Source organism: Centruroides vittatus, unplaced genomic scaffold, assembly GCF_030686945.1.
Source record: "Centruroides vittatus isolate TY-2023 unplaced genomic scaffold, ASM3068694v2 contig_3343, whole genome shotgun sequence".
NCBI classification, from domain to species: domain Eukaryota; kingdom Metazoa; phylum Arthropoda; class Arachnida; order Scorpiones; family Buthidae; genus Centruroides; species Centruroides vittatus.
In genome coordinates, this window is record NW_027122147.1 from 136,273 (window position 1) to 161,918 (window position 25,646).

Genomic DNA, 25,646 nt, shown 5'->3' on the forward strand with positions numbered 1-25,646 from the left:
ATTAAGGATTTCACTTTGGAAATTTTCTGTAATTATTAGTTGAGTAATGATTAAAGTAGGAAATATAATTTAAAATATTAATTTCGTTATGTTTGCAAGATATGTTTTCGGTTGTAATGGAATTAAATCGAAAATATTCATTTAAGAACAAAGAAATTTCAACTGGATATGAGTTGAAACGAGATAGTACTGTTATGCCAATGCGATAACTTTTGAAAGAGAATTTTTTATTGAGAAATGAAAAGAAATAAGAAAATAAATAAATATAAATATATATACTTATTTTATTTGCTAGAAATTACTGAAAATATACATGGCGGCAGACAGTAGGAATATCAATTGTTATATAAATACAAAATATAATTATATACTATTTGAAATATATTTTTGTCATGCTTGTCTAGTCAGGAAATAATTTTTTCTAATAAATACATCGAGTGTGACGTAACCAAACGTAATACGTGATGCAAAATGTCGCTCCAGTCACATATCAAAGAATCGTGATGTGGTGACACTGCACACGTCGTCTGGAAAGAATTCCTTTCAACGTCAGTTTTATACTTCGCATTTCGATTGGTTTGGCCGTATTGTGTGTTTTATACGTTTAGTATTCCTTCTTTTTCAATAATTAGTGTGAGGTGGTATCTCTCTCGTTCTTGATTAGTTGATACGAAGGGAAGCCGACATTATGCAACATTTAGGGTGAATCACGTACTGAGATTTTTCTATGTAGCTAAAACACATTATCAGTAATTTTCCATTGATACTTTTAATATGCTAAATTGAATCAGAATTTATTGAAATAATTTCTAAATTAATAATTAGATAAGGAACTATATTTTATAATTTAAAATCAATTTTTATCGTTGGGATACAAAGTTTAGAGAGGATAAGAATTATTTAAATGATTTCTTCATGGATTTATCATTTTAGAAAATAACTAAAATAATTTTTGCACCGTCTGACTGAGGTAGTATATACTGTTAACTATGTACTAGTAATGGAAATTATACGGTATTTTTATAGTTTTATAAACTTTATTAATTTCTACATAGAATAGTTTTCAGATTTTTTTAATCGTGAATAAAGTAGACAAATTATTCATTAATAAAAGAAAAAAATATTTAGCATTTTTGTGTGTATACATTTAAATATAGCATATTTATGATGATGATCAATACTACAGTCTATTGTAAGAAAAAGTTTAAAATATTAAGTTAGAATTATTTAGCATCTGATGCAAGTTCATTTTTTTTTTTTTTTTTTTGTGTAGCAATAGGAATCTGGAGACATGAAGTTTATAAATTATAGTGGACACTTAGCAGAAAATAATCTAATTTCTGTTTATAAACATTTCTTCCAATTGTGAAATTTATAACTGTTTAAACGTATTAGTATTTTTCTCGCAATAATTTAAAAATATAAATTTATTATTTATATAATACAACAACTGATATTTATTTTTTGATATAACACTACTATATAGTAAATAAACATCTTTTCGTGTCATATTTATTTCATTTTTCCGATTTCTTTTGAAAACATCATGTTTTAAGGTCAGTAGAGCAAAAGGAACAGTTCGAAGAACAACTGATACAGAAAAATTAGATAAGAATAACATAAACAATAATACAAAAGAACTAGATAGTCAGTAGGTGGAGATAACAAATAAATCATTAAGGATTTTAATTGCTTGAAAAATTAAGGATATAGATATTATTTAAAAGTAGATAAATCATACTTTTCATTATTGAACTTCTGTAAATAACAGAAAAAGTATAAAAGAAAAAGAAACAAAAAGAGAAAGCTAAAAAAATATAATCTTCAAAAATAAAGATAATTTATTTATAAAAATTTTGAAATAAAAAAGTTTGTTGTTCCTATAAAAATAATTTGTTAAAAAAAATTGTATGGAATTCTTGATTTGAAACAATCCTATTTTGATTTTATAGATTTTAAATTAAGAATTACATTATTTTTGTATTTACCAGCCTAATCATCAGATTAATACACGGAGTTATGTCAGCTCTCTAATTTGTCTGAATAATTAATGTATTTTCCTAAGTTTTATTTCACATGTTCATCAACAGTGGCACCTTGGTCAATTATACAGTGCTGTACAATTTCACGTAAAACTTTTTTTTTATGAAAAGCGTTGGAGGAAGGATACAGATAAATACAGGGTTCGTACAGATCTGGAAAGTCGGGGAATAAGATTTTTTTTGCAGAAAAAGTCAGGGAATCAGCATATACTGCAGAACGGTCTGTCGCTCTTGTTCCCTTTTGATCCGAACACATCTTTAAATTCGGTTCGGTATGGGGAAATCTACGAAAACCGGAGCGACCAAACAAATGGCAAGATTTGTCGAGCTTATATGTTTCGTAAACTATAAATGATAGTCGCACGATTTAAATTTTGTTGGATAGAAGGTTTACATTTGTATTTAAAATGGTGGGTAGTGGGGATGTACGGCTGTGTGGAAGGTGTAGCGATTGCTCTCGAACACCGAAAATGGCGACGCGGTGCCGCGTTTGGGCAACGGAACTTTGGATGGCGAAGAGATAGAACGTCGAAATTGGTGTCGATATGTACAGAACGACAGGATATACAATATTATTTAACAATAATAACCGATAAAATAGAATTTGTAAAGTTATAAGCCGATAGTTCGTCAAGTCGAAGAAATTGCAAAGGAAATACGAACAGAAATGTAAGAAACGTATATCATTGGAAGAAAAATTTAAAAGGAATCGGAAAAACCCAAAATGACCAATGCCAAACAATGCAGATTGTATAGAGCTTAAGAAAAACCCAGCGCGTCAACTCCGACGTTGCGCCGCTGCATGAACCGATAGATATTGACTTGAAATGTGATAACCAGAAAGACTATTCGTTTACATCTTATCCTTCCTTATAATAAGACAAAGACCGATTCACGCCTTAAATTATTGCGATTGTGTCCCGCACACAATCCTCCCAAATTTTTTCACCTGCACATCTGGTTAAAGTCGGGTTTTCAAAAGCATCGATGACCCGCTTTCCCGCCAAAACTCCGCCGCTCCCTTATAAGTTTTGGGGGAGGATGAGATGATATGTAATGACCTTGAATGGGTCCGTGCTGGACCAAAAATAGCCGGCGATAATAGTGAGCGATTTTTTCTGTTTAAATTACTGTATTTTGAATTTACTGCCTTCTCGCTTTAACAAAATTCAATTTTACGACGGGGCGCGAATGTTTTTCTTATTTAAACAAAATTTACGAATTAATTTAAATTAAATTATGAAATTATTTGCATGACGTCGCGTAAAATCGATTACGTAATTAGCAAAGTTTTTCGTTTTTTGTAAGTGAATAGTGTTTTTAATTTTTAAAAAAATTCATATAATTGTGTACAAATGGGATTAAATACATTTGGACGAATATTACATAATGGAAAGGGGAAATGCAGAGACGTTAGTAAGTCGCTAGGCCTATTTGCTAAATTTTTTTCTTTTTTAATTTGACTTAAACCATTTGTTTCATTTTATTAACAATAGGTTTTACCATATTTTATTCCTGTTAATAAATTGAGTTTATTAATATAAAATATTATATAAAAATATATATTAAATATGTATTGGAAAAAGCAATTAAATGTTTTTTTTTAAATATGTATTAGGAAAAAATTTTGATATAATTTGTAAATGTGTAGACAAATTAACTTGAAAGTGCTATTTGTTTAAAGAGAAACTACTTCAATAACAAATCTAATTTGATGAAATAGTTATTGATTTTTAATATTTCAGATAGAGAAACTGAACCATGTAAAATGTTTTCACAAGATACTTAAATAATTTTTTTTCTTTTTCAAGACTAATGAAATGAAATTTTCTGAATTCCAATATATATGATGAAATTTACTAAATGCATATTAATAAACATACTTAAAGTATTAGAGCTCAAGTTTTAATATAAGTTTATAATTAATAATTGTATATTTTTAAGTTTATAATACAAAAATTATGATATGTATAAGGTTTTTCAAATTATTTCATATAGTTTATATGCTTATATTATAAATGATAAGAAATCAAATATTAATTATAATAATGATTTTTTAAGATGTTTTTATTGTTCAATAATTAATTTAATATTGAAGAATATTCATATTTAAATTAATGCAAACAAATCATATCAGTTATTGTATCACGATTTTTTGTCAATTTATAAAATTTGCCAAATTATAAATGTTATATTAATCAATTAAAATTGAAAACAGTCTGTCAAAATAGTCGCATTTTTATTCAGTTTCATGTTCGGAATACATTCCATGATGACTTAACCTTTCCTTTTATGCTACTTAGTCCCTAAAATTTAAAAATGCCTTTAAAACATGTCTGATTAAAAAAATAAATTTTTAAAAAATTGGAGTAGAAGCAAAAAAGTAACCACTGTTACAACAGTGTTTTCAATTTTAACTAATGTTTTTTTAACATTTCTTAAGGTTTTTTTACTTTTATTATTGAAAATAAATTTATGAATTTAAATATTTAAAAAAATTATATTCATGTAAATTTTAAATCTGGATTAATTAAACATTTATAAATTTTATTTATAGTTACACCTTCAGAACCACCTGAAAGACCATGGGTAACAATTAATCCTCCAACAAGAACACGGCCAGCGTGTAAGTATAATATTTAATTTAAAATATTTTTACTGTAATTGTAATTATAAAAATTACTAAAATTCTATATCTTATTGTAGAATATTAGTGGCTTTTATAATTTTGTAAAGATGAAAACTAATCATTAATTTTTTTAAAAATAATCAAAACTGTTAGTATCAGTAGCACCAAATTGAATGTAATTAAAACAAGAGTACCAACAATTACATTAAATTTTAATTTTATTCTGCTGTGTTTAGATTTTAAACATTATTGTATTTCATTTTGACTTGTATATATAAAGTGCACTAAACAAAGAAAAGAGACTCATTTCTGGAGAAATGAGTCTCTTTGTTTTATTATAATAAAAATTCAAAATAATTACAAAACAAATTATTCATTCTCAGTTCACAGCAAGACAGAAAAGGCTCTTCCAACTATGTTTGTCCATTGCCTTTCTCTTGTTAACCCAGCAGATTTTCTAGTTTCATTACTCTGACATTTGTAATTGTTTTCTGGATACTAAGAGACTGTAGAGGCTTTTCCTGTCTCTTGGTATCCACTCAATTATCTCTACAATCCACTATCATTTTGTATTAATAAAATTAGAAAATATATTTTAAAATAAAACTTACGTTAAATATACATTAGATATAGAATGCCATATGAATAAGGTTGCTACTTGTTATTTACTTTGGCTTCATGAAGTCAAAGCAAATAGGAAGTACTTACTATGTTCAAACAGTATTTTTTTTTTCGTACTTCATACACTATATAAAGTTCACTAATGGAAATCAAGACTAGGAAGTAGTCTTGGTTTCCATTATTAGAAAATTCTTGCATAACATGAAGTGGATCAATAGCTTTAAATTTGCAGTTAAATGAAAGGCAAGTTGAGATTGTTGAAAAATATTGGATTTGACTAATTTGGATGCTCATTTTCTGAACGTGTTATATTCAAACAATATTATAGAAAATAAACGTTTTTTTTACAAGTCCATTATGAATTTGATTAGTCTCACAATGGGGTGGTCACTATGAAAAAATTTTTAGGATCTTACTTAAACTCAAATCTTCAGAGCAGTATTTGTTAATTCAGCTGTCTGGTCATATGAAAATTTTACAATTTTTTAAAGATTATTGTTTTTTAAATATACAATAACCGATCCCATTGCTTGATATTTGTTTTAAGATCTTATTGTAAAATATCATTATCAATATAGGTAATACAGGAAGGAAGTTTACTTCTAAATCAGAAGTAATCATTAACATTAATAGAATGGTTTGTAAGTTAAGAGTAAAATAATCAAACACTTCAGAAAATGAATATAGGTTTAAAAAAATAATCCATAAAATATGTTGACAACACAAATACATGTTAAATATTTCACACTGACTTTGTTCTAGGCTGCAGTAATTGTTCAAAGTAGTTCTGGGTACAATCAATAGAAGTCTTATTGAATTTGTTCTCTGCCAGAATACATTGCTATGGAATTTCAAGTTTTTTAAATTATAGTTTTACAATTATATTATACTATCGGGGAACGTTTAAAAAATATGATTTTCATACACAATATGAATAAAAAAAATAAATTTAGTGTCTGAATGCAATGAGAATTCCAATCAAGTGAATTCAATAACACTGATATAAGATGTGCACAGGACTTCTCAAACATTAGAATAATTATTGCAACAGCTGAATAGCCTAAAAAAAGTATCAACACAACAAAAGTTTGTTCCTGTTGTTAACATTTTTATGGTTTATCTTTTATATTTGTGAAATTCCAATTTTTAGAAAATAAATTAATTTAACTAACTATATTGAATTAGGAGTCTAGAAAAAACATGAAACACATTAAAATTATAAATCTTATGAATAAATCCTTTGAAGAAGTTATTTCCCAATTAATACATGCAATGTAGTAACAATAATAGACTCACTCAGTGACATAACTAGAAATTTTAGTCCCTGAAGCAAAGTACTGTAAACAACCCTCTGGTGCTTAAGACCTAGCCCCTCCACATTCATGATATAGAAATTTAAATAAAATTTGTTAGAAATTAAAAGTTTTTTGTTGTAAGCAAATTTAATATTGAACAAGAAATGGAAAAAAAACATTCCAAAAGTATTCAAAAAAAATATTTATAAATAAGATAAAAATTATTAGTTATAGCAAAAATTTATAAAAATTACAAAATTACAAAGGAATTACAAAAATAATTACAGCAATTGCTCAAGGTTTACAATTAGTATTTTGTTAATTAATTTGATAGATAAGACATATATTATGTCTATGAAAAATTAAACTTTATTATTTTTGTTAAATATATCTCATATAAGTGATTCATTTGAGTAATAAATTCCTTCTTGTCATATTATTGTCTATCTACAATGAGAATGTGATTGTTTTTTCAAAGTTACACTTATTTTGCAACAGTGCAAAATAATAAGTGTAATTAAAAAACTAAATAGATAAACTGTAAAAAAAGCTGTGAACATATAGTATATCCTTATTTAAAATTTATCATTCCTAGTCAGATCAAACATGCAAAAAATATATTAATTTTTTTCTTATATAATTAAAAAATTCTTATATTTATACTGTTCTATAAAAACAGTGTCCAGGACCTGATCTGAGATTTGTTGTTACTTAAGCATTATTTAACTGCACTCAATAGTAGTTAAACCACTACTTTCATTTATTACTTTATCAAAAATGTGAAAGCCTAGGAGAAAATGGAGTTTACAAAATATCCATTTTGTTTTGCCCCTAAACCAACTTCATTTTTATATAGGAAGCAGATATAGATTTATAGAATTGAGGCTGAAAGAATATGAGAAACAAAAATGTAATTATTACCACTCTGTCAGATGTCTTAAAGAAGGAAATTAGAATAAATGGTATATAGTTTCTGAAGTTATAATAATAACTTTTTTTCTTAGAATAACTTTAAAGATACTTTCTACTTATCTATCTTTTATAAAACTATTTATCTATATATATATGTATATAATCAGTTACTATAAATGAGATCAATAGAAAAGTTAGTACTGTAAAATGTGGTAAATATAAACAAAACTCCAAGAAAATTTTGTATATGCCTGGCAAAGAAACTAATCAACAAATTAAAAAATTTCTGTGTTATCTCTTTAGATGTTATTTTTCTAACTATGGACATTGTTTTATTTGGCCAGCAACACTGTTCAGATGCCAGATCTGTTTACATGTTATAATGGTTGGATATATGCTTTTGGTGTTTGACCAACTTTACTGGTGTCATTATAAAATTCACTTGATTAAAAAATTTGGTTATGGTATTGTCATAGTATCATTTCAATAAATTTTTGTCAAAGTCACTCATATTTTGAATCTTTTTTTATTTTTATAATTCAGTGATCCCTTTCTGTGATGTAATGATTTGAATTCATGGGATAAATAGAAACAATAAAAAATGACTTTCTATTCATCCCATGTAACTTCTTCAATACTAGAGGTTTAAAATTTGAAGAAGTTTAAGACCTCTGAAATAGCTAAATAGATCTATTTATGTTTCCATTAAAAGTGCTTCTGTTTTTATTTATGTAATCAGTTTTTCATATGATTACCTATGTAACTAATAAATAGCTTTTGCAAAAAAAGACATAAAATGTTTACTGTTTCTATTCACCCCAACCCATGTGTGAAAAGAAACATCAAGTAAAAAGAAAAAAAAAACTTTTTTTAAAGACAACTTAAGAGGTTACATCATTAACATTATTGGAGTTACATAACCATTACATTTATACAGAATTTAGTCACTCCATTTTACTGGTATAATTGTAATTATGTCCCCAAGATTTTATAGGAGAAAGTTGCTTAAAAATAGAAAAAAAATTTAAAAATATAATTTATCATATCTGTATCTAATTATAAAATGCTTTTTAAGTTATATATAGATAATTTATGAATCATAATTATATTCTAAATGTGTAATTTATTCAGGTTGATATCTTTTCTGGATATAATTATTTTGAATAAATGTCTAAATTTATTTTATGTTTCAGGTGTTTTTACTGTGATGTGTTATAATGTCTTGTGTGACAAATATGCCACAAGACAAATGTATGGCTATTGTCCAAGTTGGGCTCTGTCTTGGGAATACAGAAGGAAAGGAATTATGAATGAAATTCGGCATTACTCTGCAGATATAATATCACTTCAAGTAATTATATATATATTTATATACATGTTTATTTATTTTTAAACATATTTATGAATATAATGATATAAGATTATAAGATACTTTAAATCTGTTCAGTTTGTTTAATTGATTAGAAGTGGAAATCAATTGACAATAGATATAAATTTGATTTAATATGATTAGTTGGTGAAATGCTAATTTCATTACAATGTGTTAAATATTGTTTTCTTTGACTGCTCTTAACATAATATATATATATATTTCTCTTAATCATATTATGATTATTTGCTATCTCAACAAATCTCAGAATGAATATATCTATATAAAAGCACTCTGTCATTATTTAGAACATCACACTATAACTTTGAGAATAAATTGTTAAGCTGTCTTTTATATTTACTTGTCAATTGAAATGGTAAAGTTCTATAACAATCAGTATTTGATTCTGATATTATTAATAACTTTAAGATTTAATAAATTATTTCCAGTTTAAGTCAGAATTTTAAATATGCTTACTTAGAAATTATTTTTTTATTAAACCAGTTTTTGAATTTAATTTTTTATTATTTTTAAGAGGAAATTTAATTGAAAGTCTATTAGACTTATGATGATTTTTTTTTTATTTAATTTTCAAGGCAAACATTAATAACCTAATTTGCTTTTATTCCATAAATAAATAAATGTTCTCAATGTTTTAGATTAAAGATAATTAATTAAACAGATAAAAAAAAGTGGTTTATTTAATATTAATTCATCCAGTTTATTGGTTTTTATATTTTTATTTTACATTCATCATAAAATTTAGAGATTTGATTTATGAAATTAAAAACTCAAAATCTGTGAAAGTAATTTTCTGAAAATAATTTAAAGTATTTTCAATTTTTCTCGCAAATAAATTTTTTAATATTATATAATAACTCCACAAAATTGTACTGCAGATTTGTTTCTTTGTTACTACTACTTTGTTTCTTTTACATATTTGATTTGTGTGATATCAGTGTTTTGTACATAAGCATAGCCAGTGCTATGAGAATAAATTTCAAAATATTTTGTTCATTTAAAATTATGAATAGAGCGATCTCATCTCATCTTTAAAATCCTCTTGATTTTTAGATAAGATGCAATTATCAATGAAATAGGTCATTTATATTGACAAATTAAAACAGTTAATCTTTTTTATTTGCTATGATATATGCATAAGTTATTTGTAAATCTTTAGTTTATAAAAATAATAACCAATATTCAGATCTTTAGAAAAAATTACATTTTATTGTGATTTATTTGCATTTTAATTTAAAGTGATATTTTTTAAAATTTAGAGCTAATTACAATTTAAAAAATTGTTAAACAGGTTTTTAAATTTTTTCCAATTATTTTATATAAATTAGTTATAAAGTCAAACAAACAAGAAAAAAATGAACTTTCTTTCCTAACATTTTTACTCTTAACATTAATTTTTATCATAATCTGAAAATGCTAATTAATTATCAAATTCTTCAATATTTTTTCTACAAAATCAAAAGTAATAATTTTAATTCAATAAATAGTGAGAAATAAAGATTTGAATCTTTTCTATACTCAAATTTAAATTTTCTGCATACCTACCATCTTTAATGTTATCTTTGTGAAATTATTTTAGTGCAACCTATAAATATTTTTTGTATTTGCTCTAATCTAGGCTAGAAGTTATTGTTGTGATATAAATAACTTCTTATCAAGTAAGGGAAATGAGTTTAAACTATATTTTTGTATAAATACTGAACCACAAACATGAAATAAGTCTTATGAATCTTATTTAGGGCTGAAAAAATTACTGTAAAATAGAACTAGATTCCAAAAAAAAAAAACTGGATATTATACAGAAAACATAATATGGTAAAAAATGAGTAGTTGCTATAAATAAAAACAAAATATATTTGTTACAAGTTAGATAAAAAATACTTACAAAACATGACTAAAAGTTTTTTTAAAATTAAATCAAATATATCTGTTCTGACTTGGAATTTTCTTGTGAATAATAAAATTGATCTATAAAAAACTTCTGACACAAAAAAAGTCAAAACAAAATGGCTTATTAATGAAAGATGTCAACTATTTCATTTGAAAGTAATTATCAATATTCAAATTTTTTACAATTTATTAAAGAGTAAATCAGGTAAGTGCCATTTATTATAATAATCACAGATAGTTGTATAAGTCCAACATTCTGTGAAGTATATTTAAAATGTTTAAGTAGGAGAAATGTGATTGGTTATTACAGTAATACCCTGAACTTATGTGATAGGTGGGACCAAGCGATAACCATGCGTAAGTTGGGGTATAATTTCTCATATAAATACATACAAATTATTTTTAATTGGGGCTGGAGACTAAAGAAAACAATAATTTAGAAAAAAATGTTTAATAAAATCTTAGATAATACATATGTATAACAAATTATACAGTGGTGCCTCGTATAACGTACGCCTCAAATAACGGACGCTGCAAACAACGGACTTTCTGTTTGGCCGTTACGTGACTCGAGCAACAGACTGGCTGCGAACAACGGACTTTTCGGCATAATTGGTGACTGCTCTATGGGTGCGTTCTTTAATGCGTCTCCGCTACTACGGGAGTGCGCTGCTGTTTGTAGGCATTTAGAAACGACGGTGAAAGAAAGATGGCGGCGCCCGCAATATCGATAGTATTGTGATGGAGGAATCTATAATTCTAAACTATGAGCTTTAAAAGGTAAAAGAAGGGTCCCAATTTAATCATAAAATGGATTATTTGTTGAAAGAGCATTCAAGATAGCCTCGAAAAAAAACTCATAAAGACACTTACATCACCAGCGTGCGCTAACTCGCGCTTTCACAGTTTCTAAATTCTCATTCATAAAACCACATAATGGACCCGGAAACAAAACTATCTGAGCCATGGAGGACGCCATGTTGCTTTCCACCGTAAACTACTGCTACGAGCGGCCGTTTTTGCCATTTGACATCGCGCACTTCCACCGGAATTTAGGAACGCGTTCCGCAGGAATTTTTAAACGGATGTTGCTCGCGCAGAGTTACGTGGAAGAATAAAAGAACGCACCCCATGTTCATTTTTTATGATACAGTACAGTTATTTTATGCTGCGGAACGAATTAGATGTTTTAGCATGTATTTCTATGGGAAAATGCGTTTCGTATAACGGACGTTTCACTTAACGGACGTGGAACCTGGAACGGATTAAGTACGTTATATGAGGCACCACTGTATTATTAAAATCGTAAACCAAAGTTATTTTGATGTAGAAGGCTTCATAAAATCTAACAAATTCATCTGACAGCTGATAGGTTTTTTTCCTCCAAATCTTCCTCGTAGCATGCTAAGAATTTTTTATTTCTTGTTTTGTGGAAGAAATGTGCTCTTCATTGGAGTCTATATTTTCTAAACTTTGTAACCCCTTTTCAATTGAACTGAAGCCTTCTGTCAAGTTTCCAACTGTCATTCGATCTTCTGATTGAACTGGGTCTAAAGAATCAAGTTCTCAATGTCTTGCTCTTGCTCACACATTTCTATGAGCTCATCAATTGTCAGCTCCTGATTGTGGGAATCCAGCAGTTCTTGAACGTCATCACTATCCACTTCTAAATTTGTTTGCCTGGCAAGATCGACAACTTCTTCAATCACATTACCAATTTCATTAGGCTCTAACACTGATTCTGCCTGAGTTTCGATGGTGGAAAAAAAAAGACAGTTTTTCCAGATGCCATTTAGTTTTTTGTGAAACTTCATTCCAAGACTGTCCAGAAATCCCATAGAAATGATTCTCACTGCATCTAAAACATTGAATTGTTTCCAAAAGTCTTTAACAGAGAGCTTGTTGTTTTGTCTCATAGCTTCATGTAGATGTGCAAATGATCATCTCGTGTAATAAGCTTTGAATATTTTGATGACTCCCTGATCCATTGGTTAAAGCAAGCTGGTTGTATTTGGTGGAAAAAATACAACTTTCACACGTGAGTCAAAATTAGTTAAAGTTGCAGGGAGATGGCCTGGTGCGTTGTCGATTATTAGCATCACTTTAAATGGAATTTGTTTAGATTGGCAATAACATTTGACTTCAGGTATGAAGTGATGACCAAACCAGTCCTCAAAAAGGGAAGCTGTTACCCAAGCTTTACGATTCGACTTCCAAATCACAGGCAAGCCAGTTTTAGATTTATTTTTCAATGTTCTTGGATTTTCCAAGCGATAAACTAAGAGAGGTTTTAACTTACAATCACCAGCTGCATTGCTCCAACCATCACTGTCAATCGATCTTTGGCAGCCTTAAAACCTGGAAAGGTTTTCTCTTCACACACGATAAAAGTTCTTTTAGGCATCTTCCTCCAGGAGAGACCAGTCTCATCTACGTTGAATATGGTTTGGCTGGTATAGCCACTTTCATCTATCATAGCTTTGAATTTCTCTGGATAGTAAGACGCAGCCTCTTTATCAGCACTTGCCACCTCTCCACTTTCTGCAATGCTATGCCAATTACAGCGACTTTTGAACCAACCGTTACTAGCTTTAAACTCTTCATCTTTAGCCACCTCTCCAGCATCCTCTTTCAATTTCTCAAAAATCAGCTTAGCTTGAAAGCACATCGTGTTCTGGTCAACAGGACAATTTTTCACATTTACTTGATTAACCCACCATAATTTTAACATTGTTTCCATCTCAGCGATAATACTGCGACATTTACAAATGATGCTTGAATTTAAAGATTGAGCATTTTTTACAGCTTTAAGAATTTTTTCTTTACTTTTTATAATTGTTCTGACTGTCAATTCTGGTAGATCAAACTTCTTTGCCAATTCACAAATTTTCATTTTTTGTATCAAGTCTTTAATAATGTTAACTTTACATTCCAAAGATAAAGTTTTTCTTTTCTTGTTTGATGCAGAAGAATCAGTTCTACTTTGTTTGGATGACATAGTAGAGTCTCTCAAGTCTCCATAGATATAACAAACACAGGAATAAATAACACAAAATAAATTGTAGCTATGCGTAGATTCTGAATGACATGTCCGAACATGTAAGCTGAACAATAGTGTGGGAGGAGTGAGTAATCAAGAGTTGCATGGTGTTCAAACAAAAGACAAATCAACGAGATTTGAAAATTGCATAACTCTGGGTTTACGTAAGTCAAGGTATTACTGTATTTGATATAAATTAAATTTTTAAATAAAATTGGTTTTATTAAGTTGTAATAATGGAGATATATGGTTTAGTGCATACTTATGGCAAGAATAGAAATTATACTGCTTTTTCTCATTTATATGTCTTTGGATGCTTGTATTACTTGTATTCTATGATAAAATATCATAAAAATTGTTAAGATGAATTATCTTGTTAAAAAATTACGTATTATTATAAGTAAAAATGAAATATACTCCAAAGTGTATCAGATTTATGCTACTGATAGTCATTTGAATATTTTCAGAATTGGTTGAATATATTTAACATATTGAATGTTTTTAGTTTATTATCATTAGAATTATTATATTCTGATTAACTTTATTAAAAAAGTGTATAGGAAAAAATATTTTTATTGTGATCAGAAATTCAGTTTTTATTATTTCTTATTACTTGGCAGATCATTACTCAAATTATTCTTCATTACTGATGATTTGATTGTTTCAATAATAATCGAAAAAATCTTTAGATTATTACAAACAAATTGTTGGTCAATTGCTTGAAATTTTTATGACTCAGAAATTCAGATTGGATTCATAATAAATAAAACATAAAACTTAAAGAAACAGAATCATAAACTTCAAGCCTTCATTTTGAAACTTAGTTTAAATAGCACAGTAATTTCATCAACAATAATTTTAAGGTCTTTTTTTTTATTAATTAGTTTTTAAAATAGTATATTAATTAATATGAAATACAAATTTCAAGCATTTAGTTAAATTTAGTTTGAGTTAAGAAATAGTATATTTCAATAAAAACCAAACTTTTTAAAACTGTATAGAATTAAGATTTTTAAAAATTATTATTTAAATTTGAAATATTTATATTGTTCTCATTTGCAAATTGACCTGCTTTTAATTATTTTATAATTAGTTCAGTCACTTTCAGTAATAAAGAAGTTAGATATTATTGTACTTAGATTGTGATATATTTACTAAAATTTTTTTTGTGACCTATATAAATATTTAATTAATAAAAATTAGTTTTATATGTTACTAAATCAATTTTTAAAATATTTTGTTGTTTTTTTCATTTATAATTCTGAAGTATGAAATTTGGATAGACATAACTTTAAATAATAAATAAATTATTTTACAGTTAAATGAATTATACTTACTGTTTTAAATTTGTCTTTTATACCAAGTTACATTGTGATTTATAATTGTATCTTAAACATAATTCATTTTTAAAAACTTAAGTAATTATAATAATAAATATTTTTTTTGTGTGTGAGAGGTTAAAATAGCATGTTTTATATAACTATTATAACATAATGATATATTATGTTTATACCTCTGATTAAACTTCTGTGTTACTGGAGTATGTGTCCACATTTAGAAAATATTATTATTATTATTATTATTATGTTGGGTTTAGTGGGTTATACTCGGTTGACACCGGTGGCTGTGTACTATGCCAGACCAGAGTCAAGGCATGGCAACCAAAACAAAACTAAAATTAAATTAGTGTTTCAGTGTCAGTGTCTGTATTCAAGAATTTCCTAACAATGTGGCATGTATTCAATATAGTGGCCTTCTGTAGTGTGATGTATATATTTCTATTCAATTGTAATGTTCCCAGGCTTTTGTGTAGTGTGTGTGTGTGTGTGGTATAATACCTGTAGAGGAGAGAACAATAGGTACAATAAGCACCTTATCCATCCTCCACAGATGCCTTATTTCTTAGGCAAGTTCTGTGTACTTGCTGATTATTATTATTGCAAATGCCATGACCCAGCTGATACTGGTTCCAAGTGCTATGCTAGACTAAAGTCAAAGCATAGCTACCCAAACAGGATACATGGCAATTAGGTGATGCTTAACTGGATGACTGTCATCTGGGCAACAGAAACTTAAAAGTTTTTGCATGCTTAGCAAGCATACCATTCAGCAGGTTTTTTTGTAAATGTTAGTAAAATACATATATTTATAAGTATTGTTAAGACTTACGAAGTATGAGTTATTTCCAACTTAGGAAAACTAAGTTGGAAATAACTCATACTTTGTATGGAAATGTTTTTGATTAATATACTGTAGCATCATTAATTATTTTATGTCAGAACAGTTAACAAATCACATCAAAGATAAAGCAGTCCTTTGAAAACTTATTATTTCAAAAACTTTTATACTTTGTTTAATTTATATTGTACGTAATGTATAATGTAATGTATTTTTGAGTTTTATTCAACTTAGGAAATCTTTGTTGGAATTAACTCATACTTTGTATGGAAATGTTTGGGAGTTAGATATCAACTGTTGCTTCATTAATTATCTTTGTTACTTGTAATACTAATCTAATACATAGTTACGTAATCTATATAAATATGTTTATTAATTACAAAATCATTCTTTTAACTTGTAAATTTAAATAATATTTTTTAAGAAATGAGTAGATTGTTTTTTAAAAAATATTATTTAATTTACCAGGTAGATCAATAGAACAATGATGTATTTTATTATTATTATTATTATTATTATAAAGGTAACAAAAAATTTGTATTTTGTCTATTATTCATTTCTTATTTTGTTGCCTAGTTGATTGTTGTCCAATTGACAGTGTCCCACTCAAACAAATGTTACATTAAGCTTATGTGTTATTGGTATATGTATCAACTCTAGAAACTTCCTAACAATGTGACGTGTTCAATATTGCAGCTTTCTGTAGTGTCATGTTTACGTTTTTATTAAGGTTTAATGATTTTTCTAATACTTTCTGTGGAGTATATTTGTAGTTGGTACCTGGATGTTTAATAATCTGTTTTTCTGTATATTTGCTATTTGATTATGCTCTTGGTATATTATATTTGCCATTTGATTATGCCTATGTAAATAGTCTGTGCTAACAGCTTCAGTCAGAGGTTATATATTGTATTGTTTATGGCAGAATGTGGTGTTTTCTGCAAGAGTCATTTGTGAGTGATATATCCTTCAGAATGTGTTTTCTGCAGTTTTTAATGCTTATGTTTTGATCTTGAATGGCAACCATAAACCCTTCAGTTTCTCCAAACAGGCAACCCCTAGTCAACCAGTAGATTGATGCAGTTTTGTCAATATAGTTCCAGGTCATAGGCAAGCCTGCCATAAAATGCTTTGTGAGCCCATGACTTCTTAGTGGTGTCTGTTATTTGTGTACTAAGCTATGTCAAGGTGCTCAGAATGCAAGTTTAAAGGTATGTGGTTACTGTCTTTCAGAGTTATAGCTTTATGTAATCTTGATGTTTTTTGTTTTTTGTGGAAAAATTCCCACATTGTCAGAATTTGTTTATAGTGCATGCTAATTATGGGGTCATTGCAAGTGAAATGGCTGTTTTTTTAAAAATTTAAACTTTCTGGCCTTCTAGTTCAACTTTTTTTTTCCATGTGAACAGTGCTGTATGTTTGCAATTGGAAGAGCACACATATATGTGAATTAAAAATGTAATCTCATTTATATTGTGAATTCCAGATGTTTAAGAGTACTTTTTCTGATGGCATAGAAAAAAGGAAATTGAATAATTTTCTTTTATGAGTATACGCAGGGACATAATGCAGCTGAAGCAACTCAAAATACCAATAAAACTTTTGGTGAAAGTTCTGTGAGTGAACAGATTACCAGGCATTGGTTTAAAAAATTTCATTCTGGTAATACGAATTTCAAAAATCAGAATTGAAGAACATTACCAAATCAAAACATCACTTGACTGCTCAGGAAATCTTGGAAATGTTGAACATAATGAATGTTATTCAACCATTTTTTGACGTCTAAACATGTTAGGGAAAATCAAGAAGCTCAACAGATGGGTAGAACATGAACTCAGTGAAAGAAATAAGGAGCATCATTTGGAGGTCTGCAGTTCTGTAATTATTTGTTACAAAAATGAAAGTATTAAAATGAAATTATTGCCCATCCACCTTATTCTGCAGACTTTTTGCCAACAGACTATCATTTTTTAGTACATTTGGACAGTTTTTATGGCAAGGAAAGTCTTCAAGGAAGAGGACATAATAAAAAGTTTCTTTAATGACTTTTTGGCTTCTAATTCTCATGAATTTATAAAATTGCATTAATGCATTTCTATTGCATTGGGAAAAGTGTATTAATGTTAGTGGAAACAAAAATTTTGGTTGAATATGTACGTTTTAAAATAAATTACTAAACATTCAACGTCAGAAGTAAAAATTGGTCATTTTATTTTGCTTAAACCTAATGTGGGAATCCGGGTCATGAGAGGTCATTCATATCCATAGTCGGCGTCGGATCGGAAAGATCCACCCACTTCATCAGTGGATGGCTAAAATAGGAGGACGATTATTCATTGAGTGGGGAGAGTTGCGGATAAGCTCAATAGTAGGTTATTGCATGTCCGTATCGAAGGAAACAAGTCAAATACAAAACCAAATCTTTAATATATGGACAAATAACATACAGAGAAAGACTAAATATAAGCTAAACAATGGAAAACAAAACATACTTACAAAATAATGCTAATTACCGAGAGAGAGTTTACATAAGTTAACTAAGAATACCTCTGACGGATATGGACCTTGATCATTGGAGAAGGCCCTCTTCTCTGCTATGGCCGGTTCTATGGCAGCTATGGCCTAGGGTTACAAGGCACGTTTGATCTTCAATGAACTGCCCCAAAGGCGAATTTGCCCTTTTTATCAGTAATTTCCTCCAATCATTGCCTACGATTCATATCATCTGACGGGATGATCTGATGCATCACTCAACCAGATGATGTGAAAAAATCAAGATAAGGTGCACTTTAAAGGAAGCTTAATTTCCCTTTTCTCATATAAGTAAAACATTCGTTAATTTTTACAGGATGTTGTCTTACTTTTTGTGTTTTTTATAGTTTTATAAAATTATTACCGAAAATTTATCAATATAATTAAAGCTGTTTCACTAATAAAAAGTTCATAACTTAACTGAAATTTCCTATCTTAAAAACATATGGCCTGTCCAGCTCTTGACACTAATATATTAGCCAGGCCATGGCTACCATTTCTACAAGGAAGAGTTAGTCTTTCTATAGATGGTTTTGGATGATATTGTTTATGCTTAGTAAGTGTTGTTGTTGTTTTCCTTTCAAGTTACTCAAAAACTGTGCATGTCCAGTATATAACTCCAAAAGAATAAGCAAGTACAGGGACAACATATTAATTGCTTTAATAGTATATTAATTATTATTTGAAAATGTGGTTATATTTTTATGATGTTTTAAAATATATTTCAATGTTGACACTTTTTATTTTATAATAAATATTTTATCTATGAAAAAGAAAGGAAAATCGTATTTATAAAATGATAAAATTTCTATTTAACTATCTGGATAATTTTGAAAAAGTTTTTAAATGCAGTTTATTAATATGGAATTAAAGTTTGGTTTTGGTTTTTCATAAAAATCTACATCATGATTCAGTAAGAGAATCCAACTCTTCCTTACTGCAAGTGCATAACTGTGTATAAGTAGGTGGGATGTAACAATTAGCTTTACTAATTGGAAACGAAGTAAACATTTCAATTTTACTTTTAAAATGAATAATTTGAGTGAATTTTTTTTCAATTAATATAGGATTAGCCAAGATGCTATTCTATTTTATTGTAATTTTTTGTGGCTATTGCCATAATATTAATTTTCTACCATAAATTTCCATGAACCATATTGTATGATCAAACATATTCTTCACCTTTGCTAAAAATTCCTAGCTCTCTCAGTAGTGCTTACCATGTATAGTGTAATTATTTTATTAAGAATTAATGGAATTATGTCAGATGAATGTGTACAGATTTATTGTGAATTTTGCAATGTTCTTTGAAACTGAAAACAAAGTATAGACAGAAGACTATTTACAGAAATAGAGTTCATTCAAATTGGGTGATTTATTTTGAACCACCTTGTATAAAAAAACAAATATTTTCATAAAAGAGTAACATAAGTTTTGCTAACAATTTTTGCTTAATTCTATATTAATTATAAAAAAATTTCCTTATTTTTTGTACATAAAGTTCATTTTGATATTACTAACACATTTACGAAAGTTATCATTCCAGGTATTATTGCATTTTTGTTACATAAGTTAATTATTTTTAATTTTTATTTTATAAATATACTGCAGAAATAAAACTTACCTGTAAATATCTTTTGCAATAAGATTTACAGAGCATTGGTATCTTTTCTAAACTCTTTGTAGCGTACATATATAAATAATTTTAATCATATAATTTAGAAACTACAGTAATAACATTTTGATATTGTAGTAATTTTATATTTTAATATCTACATGAAATTTCAATTTTAATCTTTGCTTTTTTTGGAAATATTTTATTTATTGATTGATGACTAGACTAATGGCTAATTTTTAAATGCTTTGACTATTATTAGCATATAAATTTTGAGTGTACAATGCATTTACTTAAATTTAAATTATTTGATACTAAATGTACTAACTTCTATATGAAAATTCTTTACACATCAATTGAAAAATATTGGCTCTTTGAGTAACTTTAATATTAAATCTTTTAATTATTGATTATATTAACTGTAATAATAAATTTGAATATTTTGTGATTAATATTTGATATTTTAATTTATAGGAGGTAGAAACAGAACAGTTTTACAACTTCTTCTTACCTGAATTAAGACGAGAAGGGTTTAGTGGAATATTTTCTCCAAAATCTAGAGCTAAGACAATGTCAGAAGGAGAAAGAAAACATGTAGATGGATGTGCAATCTTTTATCGTGCTAGCAAGTAAATATTTTATTATTATTTGTCTCAGAAATTTAAGATAATTGATAACTATTTAAATACAGTGTTGATTTAGTTTTGTAATGTAATCTTTATTATTTCTTAACACATTCAATTACATAAATAGGATAAAGGGGAGACAATATATCAAATCTTTTTTGTAATATATCATTTTTATTTCTTCAAAAAGAAACATAAGTGAAATGATTCTTATTGGAATCATTATCATATTGCATATGTTAAAGTCTTAACTCAATAAAAAATCTATGATTATTTAATATAATACTTCAATAAAGATAAAATAAAATGAGAAAAATAAAATACAGTGGTGCCTCATATAACGTACTTAATCTGTTCCAGGTGCACGTCCGTTAAGTGAAACGTCCGTTATACGAAACGCATTTTCCCATAGAAATACATGTTAAAACATCTAATTCGTTCCGCAGCATAAAATAACCGTACTGTATCATAAAAAAATGAACATGGGGTGCGTTCTTTTATTCCTCCGCATAACTCTGCGCGAGCGACATCCATTTAAAAATTCCTGCGGAATGCATTCCTAAATTCTGGTGGGAGTGCACGCCGTCGAATGGCAAAAACGGCCGCTTGTAGCAGTAGTTTACGGTAAAAAGCAACATGGCGTCTTCCGTGGTTCAGATAGTTTCGTTTCCGGGTCCATTATGTGGTTTTATGAATGAAAATTTAAAAATTGTGAAAGCGCGAGTTAGTGCACGCGGTGATGTAAGTGTCTTTACGAATTTTTTTCGAATGGTAGCCGGCATTCTAATTTTTTTCGTGGCTATTTTGAATGCTCTTTCAACAAATAATTCATTTTATGGTTAAATTTTACAATTGGGACTCTTCTTTTGCCTTTAAAAGCTCATATTTTAGAATTATAGATTCCTCCATCACGATACTATCGATAGTGCGAGCGCTGCCATCTTTCTTTCACCATCGTTCCTAAATGCCTACAAACAGCAGCGCACTCTCGTAGTAGCGGAGACGCAGAGCTCCGCTACTACGTCTCCGGTTACGTTTGTTTAGTATGTTAGGAAAACACTAACGCACCCATGGAGCAGTCGCCAATTATGCCGGAAAGTTCGTTGTTCGCAGCCAGTCTGTTGCTCGAGTCACGTAACGGCCAAACAGAAAGTCCGTTGTTCACAGCGTCCGTTATTCGAGGCGTACGTTATACGAGGCACCACTGTACCTGTATATCTTGGCAGACAAGATGACTTTCAGATAAGACGGGGTATAAATTTTCATCAAAGTTTTATAGTTTTAGCTTATATCTGTCCTATAAGACAACCCCCAAACTATCAACACCCTATGAATTTAGTTTAGATCAGCGATCATCATCTGAATAATAATACTGTATAGCATACACGGAATTATGTCCTATTTGTAATTTTTCAAATGAACAAATTTATTTTCTTGCATCTGGCAGCACTGCCTTGCGATTGTTGCAAGCATTCGCACTGATTCGGCATTCAGGTAATGACCTTGACTATTCACAAAAACATTGTATGAGCTATTCTATTTTGTGCACATACCCTTCTCTCTACTAGTAAATAATTATGGTTTGTCTGTTTTCTTTTGTTTGTTTGTTTGTTTGTTTGTTTTTTTTTTTTTTTTTTTTTTTTTTTTTTTTTTTTTTATATATATATATATATAATGGTTTCAATTTATGTAAATTTCAATCTAATTTTTTCTGTCTGTCTTATAAGACGACCCCGGATTTTGGGAGGCCTTTTTTTTATTATTCAACTATCATCTTATCTGCCGAGATATACGGTACTTTAAATTGTGATAGAAATTCTATACATGTGGAACTTTCTTAGTTTCAAGAAAGCAGAATAGAGTACCTTTGTGAACTTTATAGCATTCGACTAAAATAAGATTTATTGTAATTTAATTTTCAGAATTTTTTAAATAGCAGTTCATTTGGCATAATTTGTGTTTGGATAGTAAGATGGAAAAATTATATTATAAATTACAGTAGACTTCCCTGTAACACGGTAGATAAGTTCCGTGTTATAGGGGGGGTCTACTGTAGAATCTTTCTAATGCTAAAAGTTTAATCAACGTAGAATTTTTTATTTTACATCTTAAGGTCTGTTTCATATTTATCTAGACATCATCATCATCATCTTATAAGAAAAGCAACATGTTGTTTAAGTCAAATAAACACAAAACAACATTTATATACTAAGGTTTGACATAATACCAAATGGTGGGGAAAAGATACGGTATTGCTGCTTTACAGATATCAAAAACAGAAATGTATCAAAATAAACTGTTTCAAATTTATTCGGACACGATGCTGTATCTTGACATTGCATATAAAGTCCATCCAGTATTGCCACTGTGTTGCTGAATAACAACAAACATTCTGGCATTGTTTCTGTTAGTATTGCAGAGATTCACAAACCTCTCAACCTCAAAATTCTGTAGGGACTGTCAAAAAAGGCTGACATTTCCACTAAGGAGTGGACATTGAAGATGGGAGGAAAGAAATACTTTTATTCATATTAATTTGATTTATTGTATTTTCTTTAATACAGCACAAATTATGAAAACAGTGATAGTGTTACCAATACTGTGTATACATTATCTTTCTGAATAACACGGAATGAAACTTAAATGGAAAAGTTCTAAGTGCAATACATTTTATCTAGCATATTACTAAGAATGACAAACTAAAATATAAAAAGTAAGAAATTCAATATTGTACAACAAAGAGCTTACTGTACGAAAAAATGAGACAGTATAGTTATCATCTCATTTTGTCGTGCTTTTTGTTCTAGTGTAGTGGCACATTAGTTTTATTCATCATGTTTGAAATTCACAGCACTTAGTTCTTTTACTAAGCCAATACAGCTTGCATGTGATTAAAGATGATAGTGTTCTATTACTTCATAAACTACTTCTGCAATCAGTTTTATTTTTTTTTTATCATGCTGAATACTCTTTCTTCTTTTGCATTACATACACAAGCTTTTCAAATCTGTTTTCCATTATAATCTTTCAGTTTAGTTATAGCATTTCAAATACCCAGCACACTATCAAGTTGGCTGAAGGTAAATTAAACAGTTAAAAAGTCTGCAAATTCATCATATAGCTGAACCATGTCAGCAGCAGAAAATTTCTACACATTGGTAAATCTTGCAAATCTTGCAATCAAACTATTGCATTCAGTAAAATTTGAACTCTACCCAGTAATCCACAAAAATGTTATTCATAAGTAACTCATCATTAAATGGAAGATTTTTCAGTAGATATTTAACAGAAGTTTTTGTTTTATTTATTTATTTTATACATTGCCAGATCTAATGTTTCAAAGACAATATATGTCACCTTCCACTACACATAACAATAACAAATGTAGCTTCAATAAAGGCATGAACATCATTTGTTGTCTTGTTCAGTGAACTGCAGATCACAAAATTCCTGGAGGGGAGCACTATGAACCAAGAATGTCATGTCCTTGAATTGTGCATTTTTATACCCTTCACCTCCAATTCTGCTTTTTGATTGGCCTCTCCTCGTCACCTGGTGACAATTCAAAACCCTACAAAAGGCACAGGAGAGGTCAAACTCGCGACTAAACACAATTCCTCTCTAACCACATTTCCCTTGACTTTGCTCTTTTTGACACATTTCATGTTTTGTTTTAAATTTTATATAAAAACTTTATTTGTTCAAATGAGACCTTTAATTCTTCCTTTGTTCATTTCTGGAAAAGTAGATCTTTTGATTGTTCCTTCGATTGTCAACATTTAGGCCACTAAATCGACTTCCGACCAGGACCTCACATACACACACCATTTTGTCCAAGTTGTTCATCTTCAAGTTTGTTCAGGATAAATCTCCTTTGTTACCATGTTTTTGCATATCTTACTTAGTGTATGAATAGTAAGCTCATCTTTCTGAGGCATTTGATTGAACTCTGTGAAAATGGTTATTGTTGCTTGATGTTAACAAATATACTTTGGTCATTGGATCATCAAAATAGTCTCTTATTCAGCAAACTATTGCTGATTCATTATCATTGGATTGAAGGCAAGACTTTACGAGTCATAAAAACTACTGCTATATTTGTGACCTGTGATGTAAAAAGAATATCAGATTCAGAATTTGGATCATAAGCAATATGCCCACATATTTTCGTAAAGGTCATAATTTTATCTGGCCTAATTGGTTGCAGTTTAGAAATTGCTGACCTATAGATTCCCACTGTTACTGTCTATCTGTCCATTTGTCTTTCATTAATCTTGAGAATGAAATTAGATGAAAATTGAAATCAGATATAGAAAACTTAAGAGCAAGAGGTCCTATTAACTACATATGTACATTCAGTTTGGAGTGAAAGTCACATGATTTCCATTCAAAATTTTTATCTTACTATATAGAGTAATGAATTTGGTGTAGAATTGATCCTTACAATAAACTCAGATCAATAATATATCACTCAATTCTCTAAGTACAATAACTAAGGTGTACTGTACAATGTTCACATGATCTCACATTTTAAAAATTTAAATGATTGTCACAATCTCTCTAATTTTTAATGTCACAATATGTAATTTGGATTGTTTTGATTTTGTAAGCTAATACCAGTAAATATTTTAAATCATGAATACATTTAAGATCTATCAATCTAACTAGTTTAGTAATATGGTATCAAAGGCTTCCTTGCTTTTATCTTGAAAATAAGTTGCCACAAAAACAGTTCTGGCTGAATAGCAACACTGTCTCTATGCTTGAACTGGCATGGTGTTTTCGAACACCTGTGTATCTTACAGATATTTTACTGTCATTATTTCAAGCAGTGTGTGTTATATATTTTGGACCACAAGTGGACTTACCTACCAAT

The 25,646-nt window shown here is 28.5% G+C and overlaps 1 protein-coding gene and 1 long non-coding RNA gene across 4 annotated transcripts in view; one reads left to right on the top strand and one right to left on the bottom strand.

Annotated features, from left to right (window-relative positions):
- Positions 1-25,646, top strand: part of twin (CCR4-NOT transcription complex subunit 6-like twin) — a 122,159-nt gene that overhangs the window by 80,158 nt on the left and 16,355 nt on the right. For all 3 annotated transcript variants that reach the window (XM_067268753.1, XM_067268754.1, XM_067268755.1), the window contains 3 exons: positions 4,600-4,668; positions 8,693-8,850; positions 20,619-20,773. In XM_067268753.1, the coding sequence (XP_067124854.1) occupies positions 4,600-4,668; positions 8,693-8,850; positions 20,619-20,773 (382 nt within the window). The remainder of the gene's footprint in view (positions 1-4,599; positions 4,669-8,692; positions 8,851-20,618; positions 20,774-25,646) is intronic.
- LOC136973977 (uncharacterized) lies at positions 11,215-13,998 on the bottom strand. Its single transcript, XR_010880575.1, has 2 exons — positions 13,468-13,998; positions 11,215-11,279 (listed from the first exon to the last, which is right to left on the bottom strand). It is a non-coding gene; the product is annotated as an uncharacterized lncRNA (long non-coding RNA).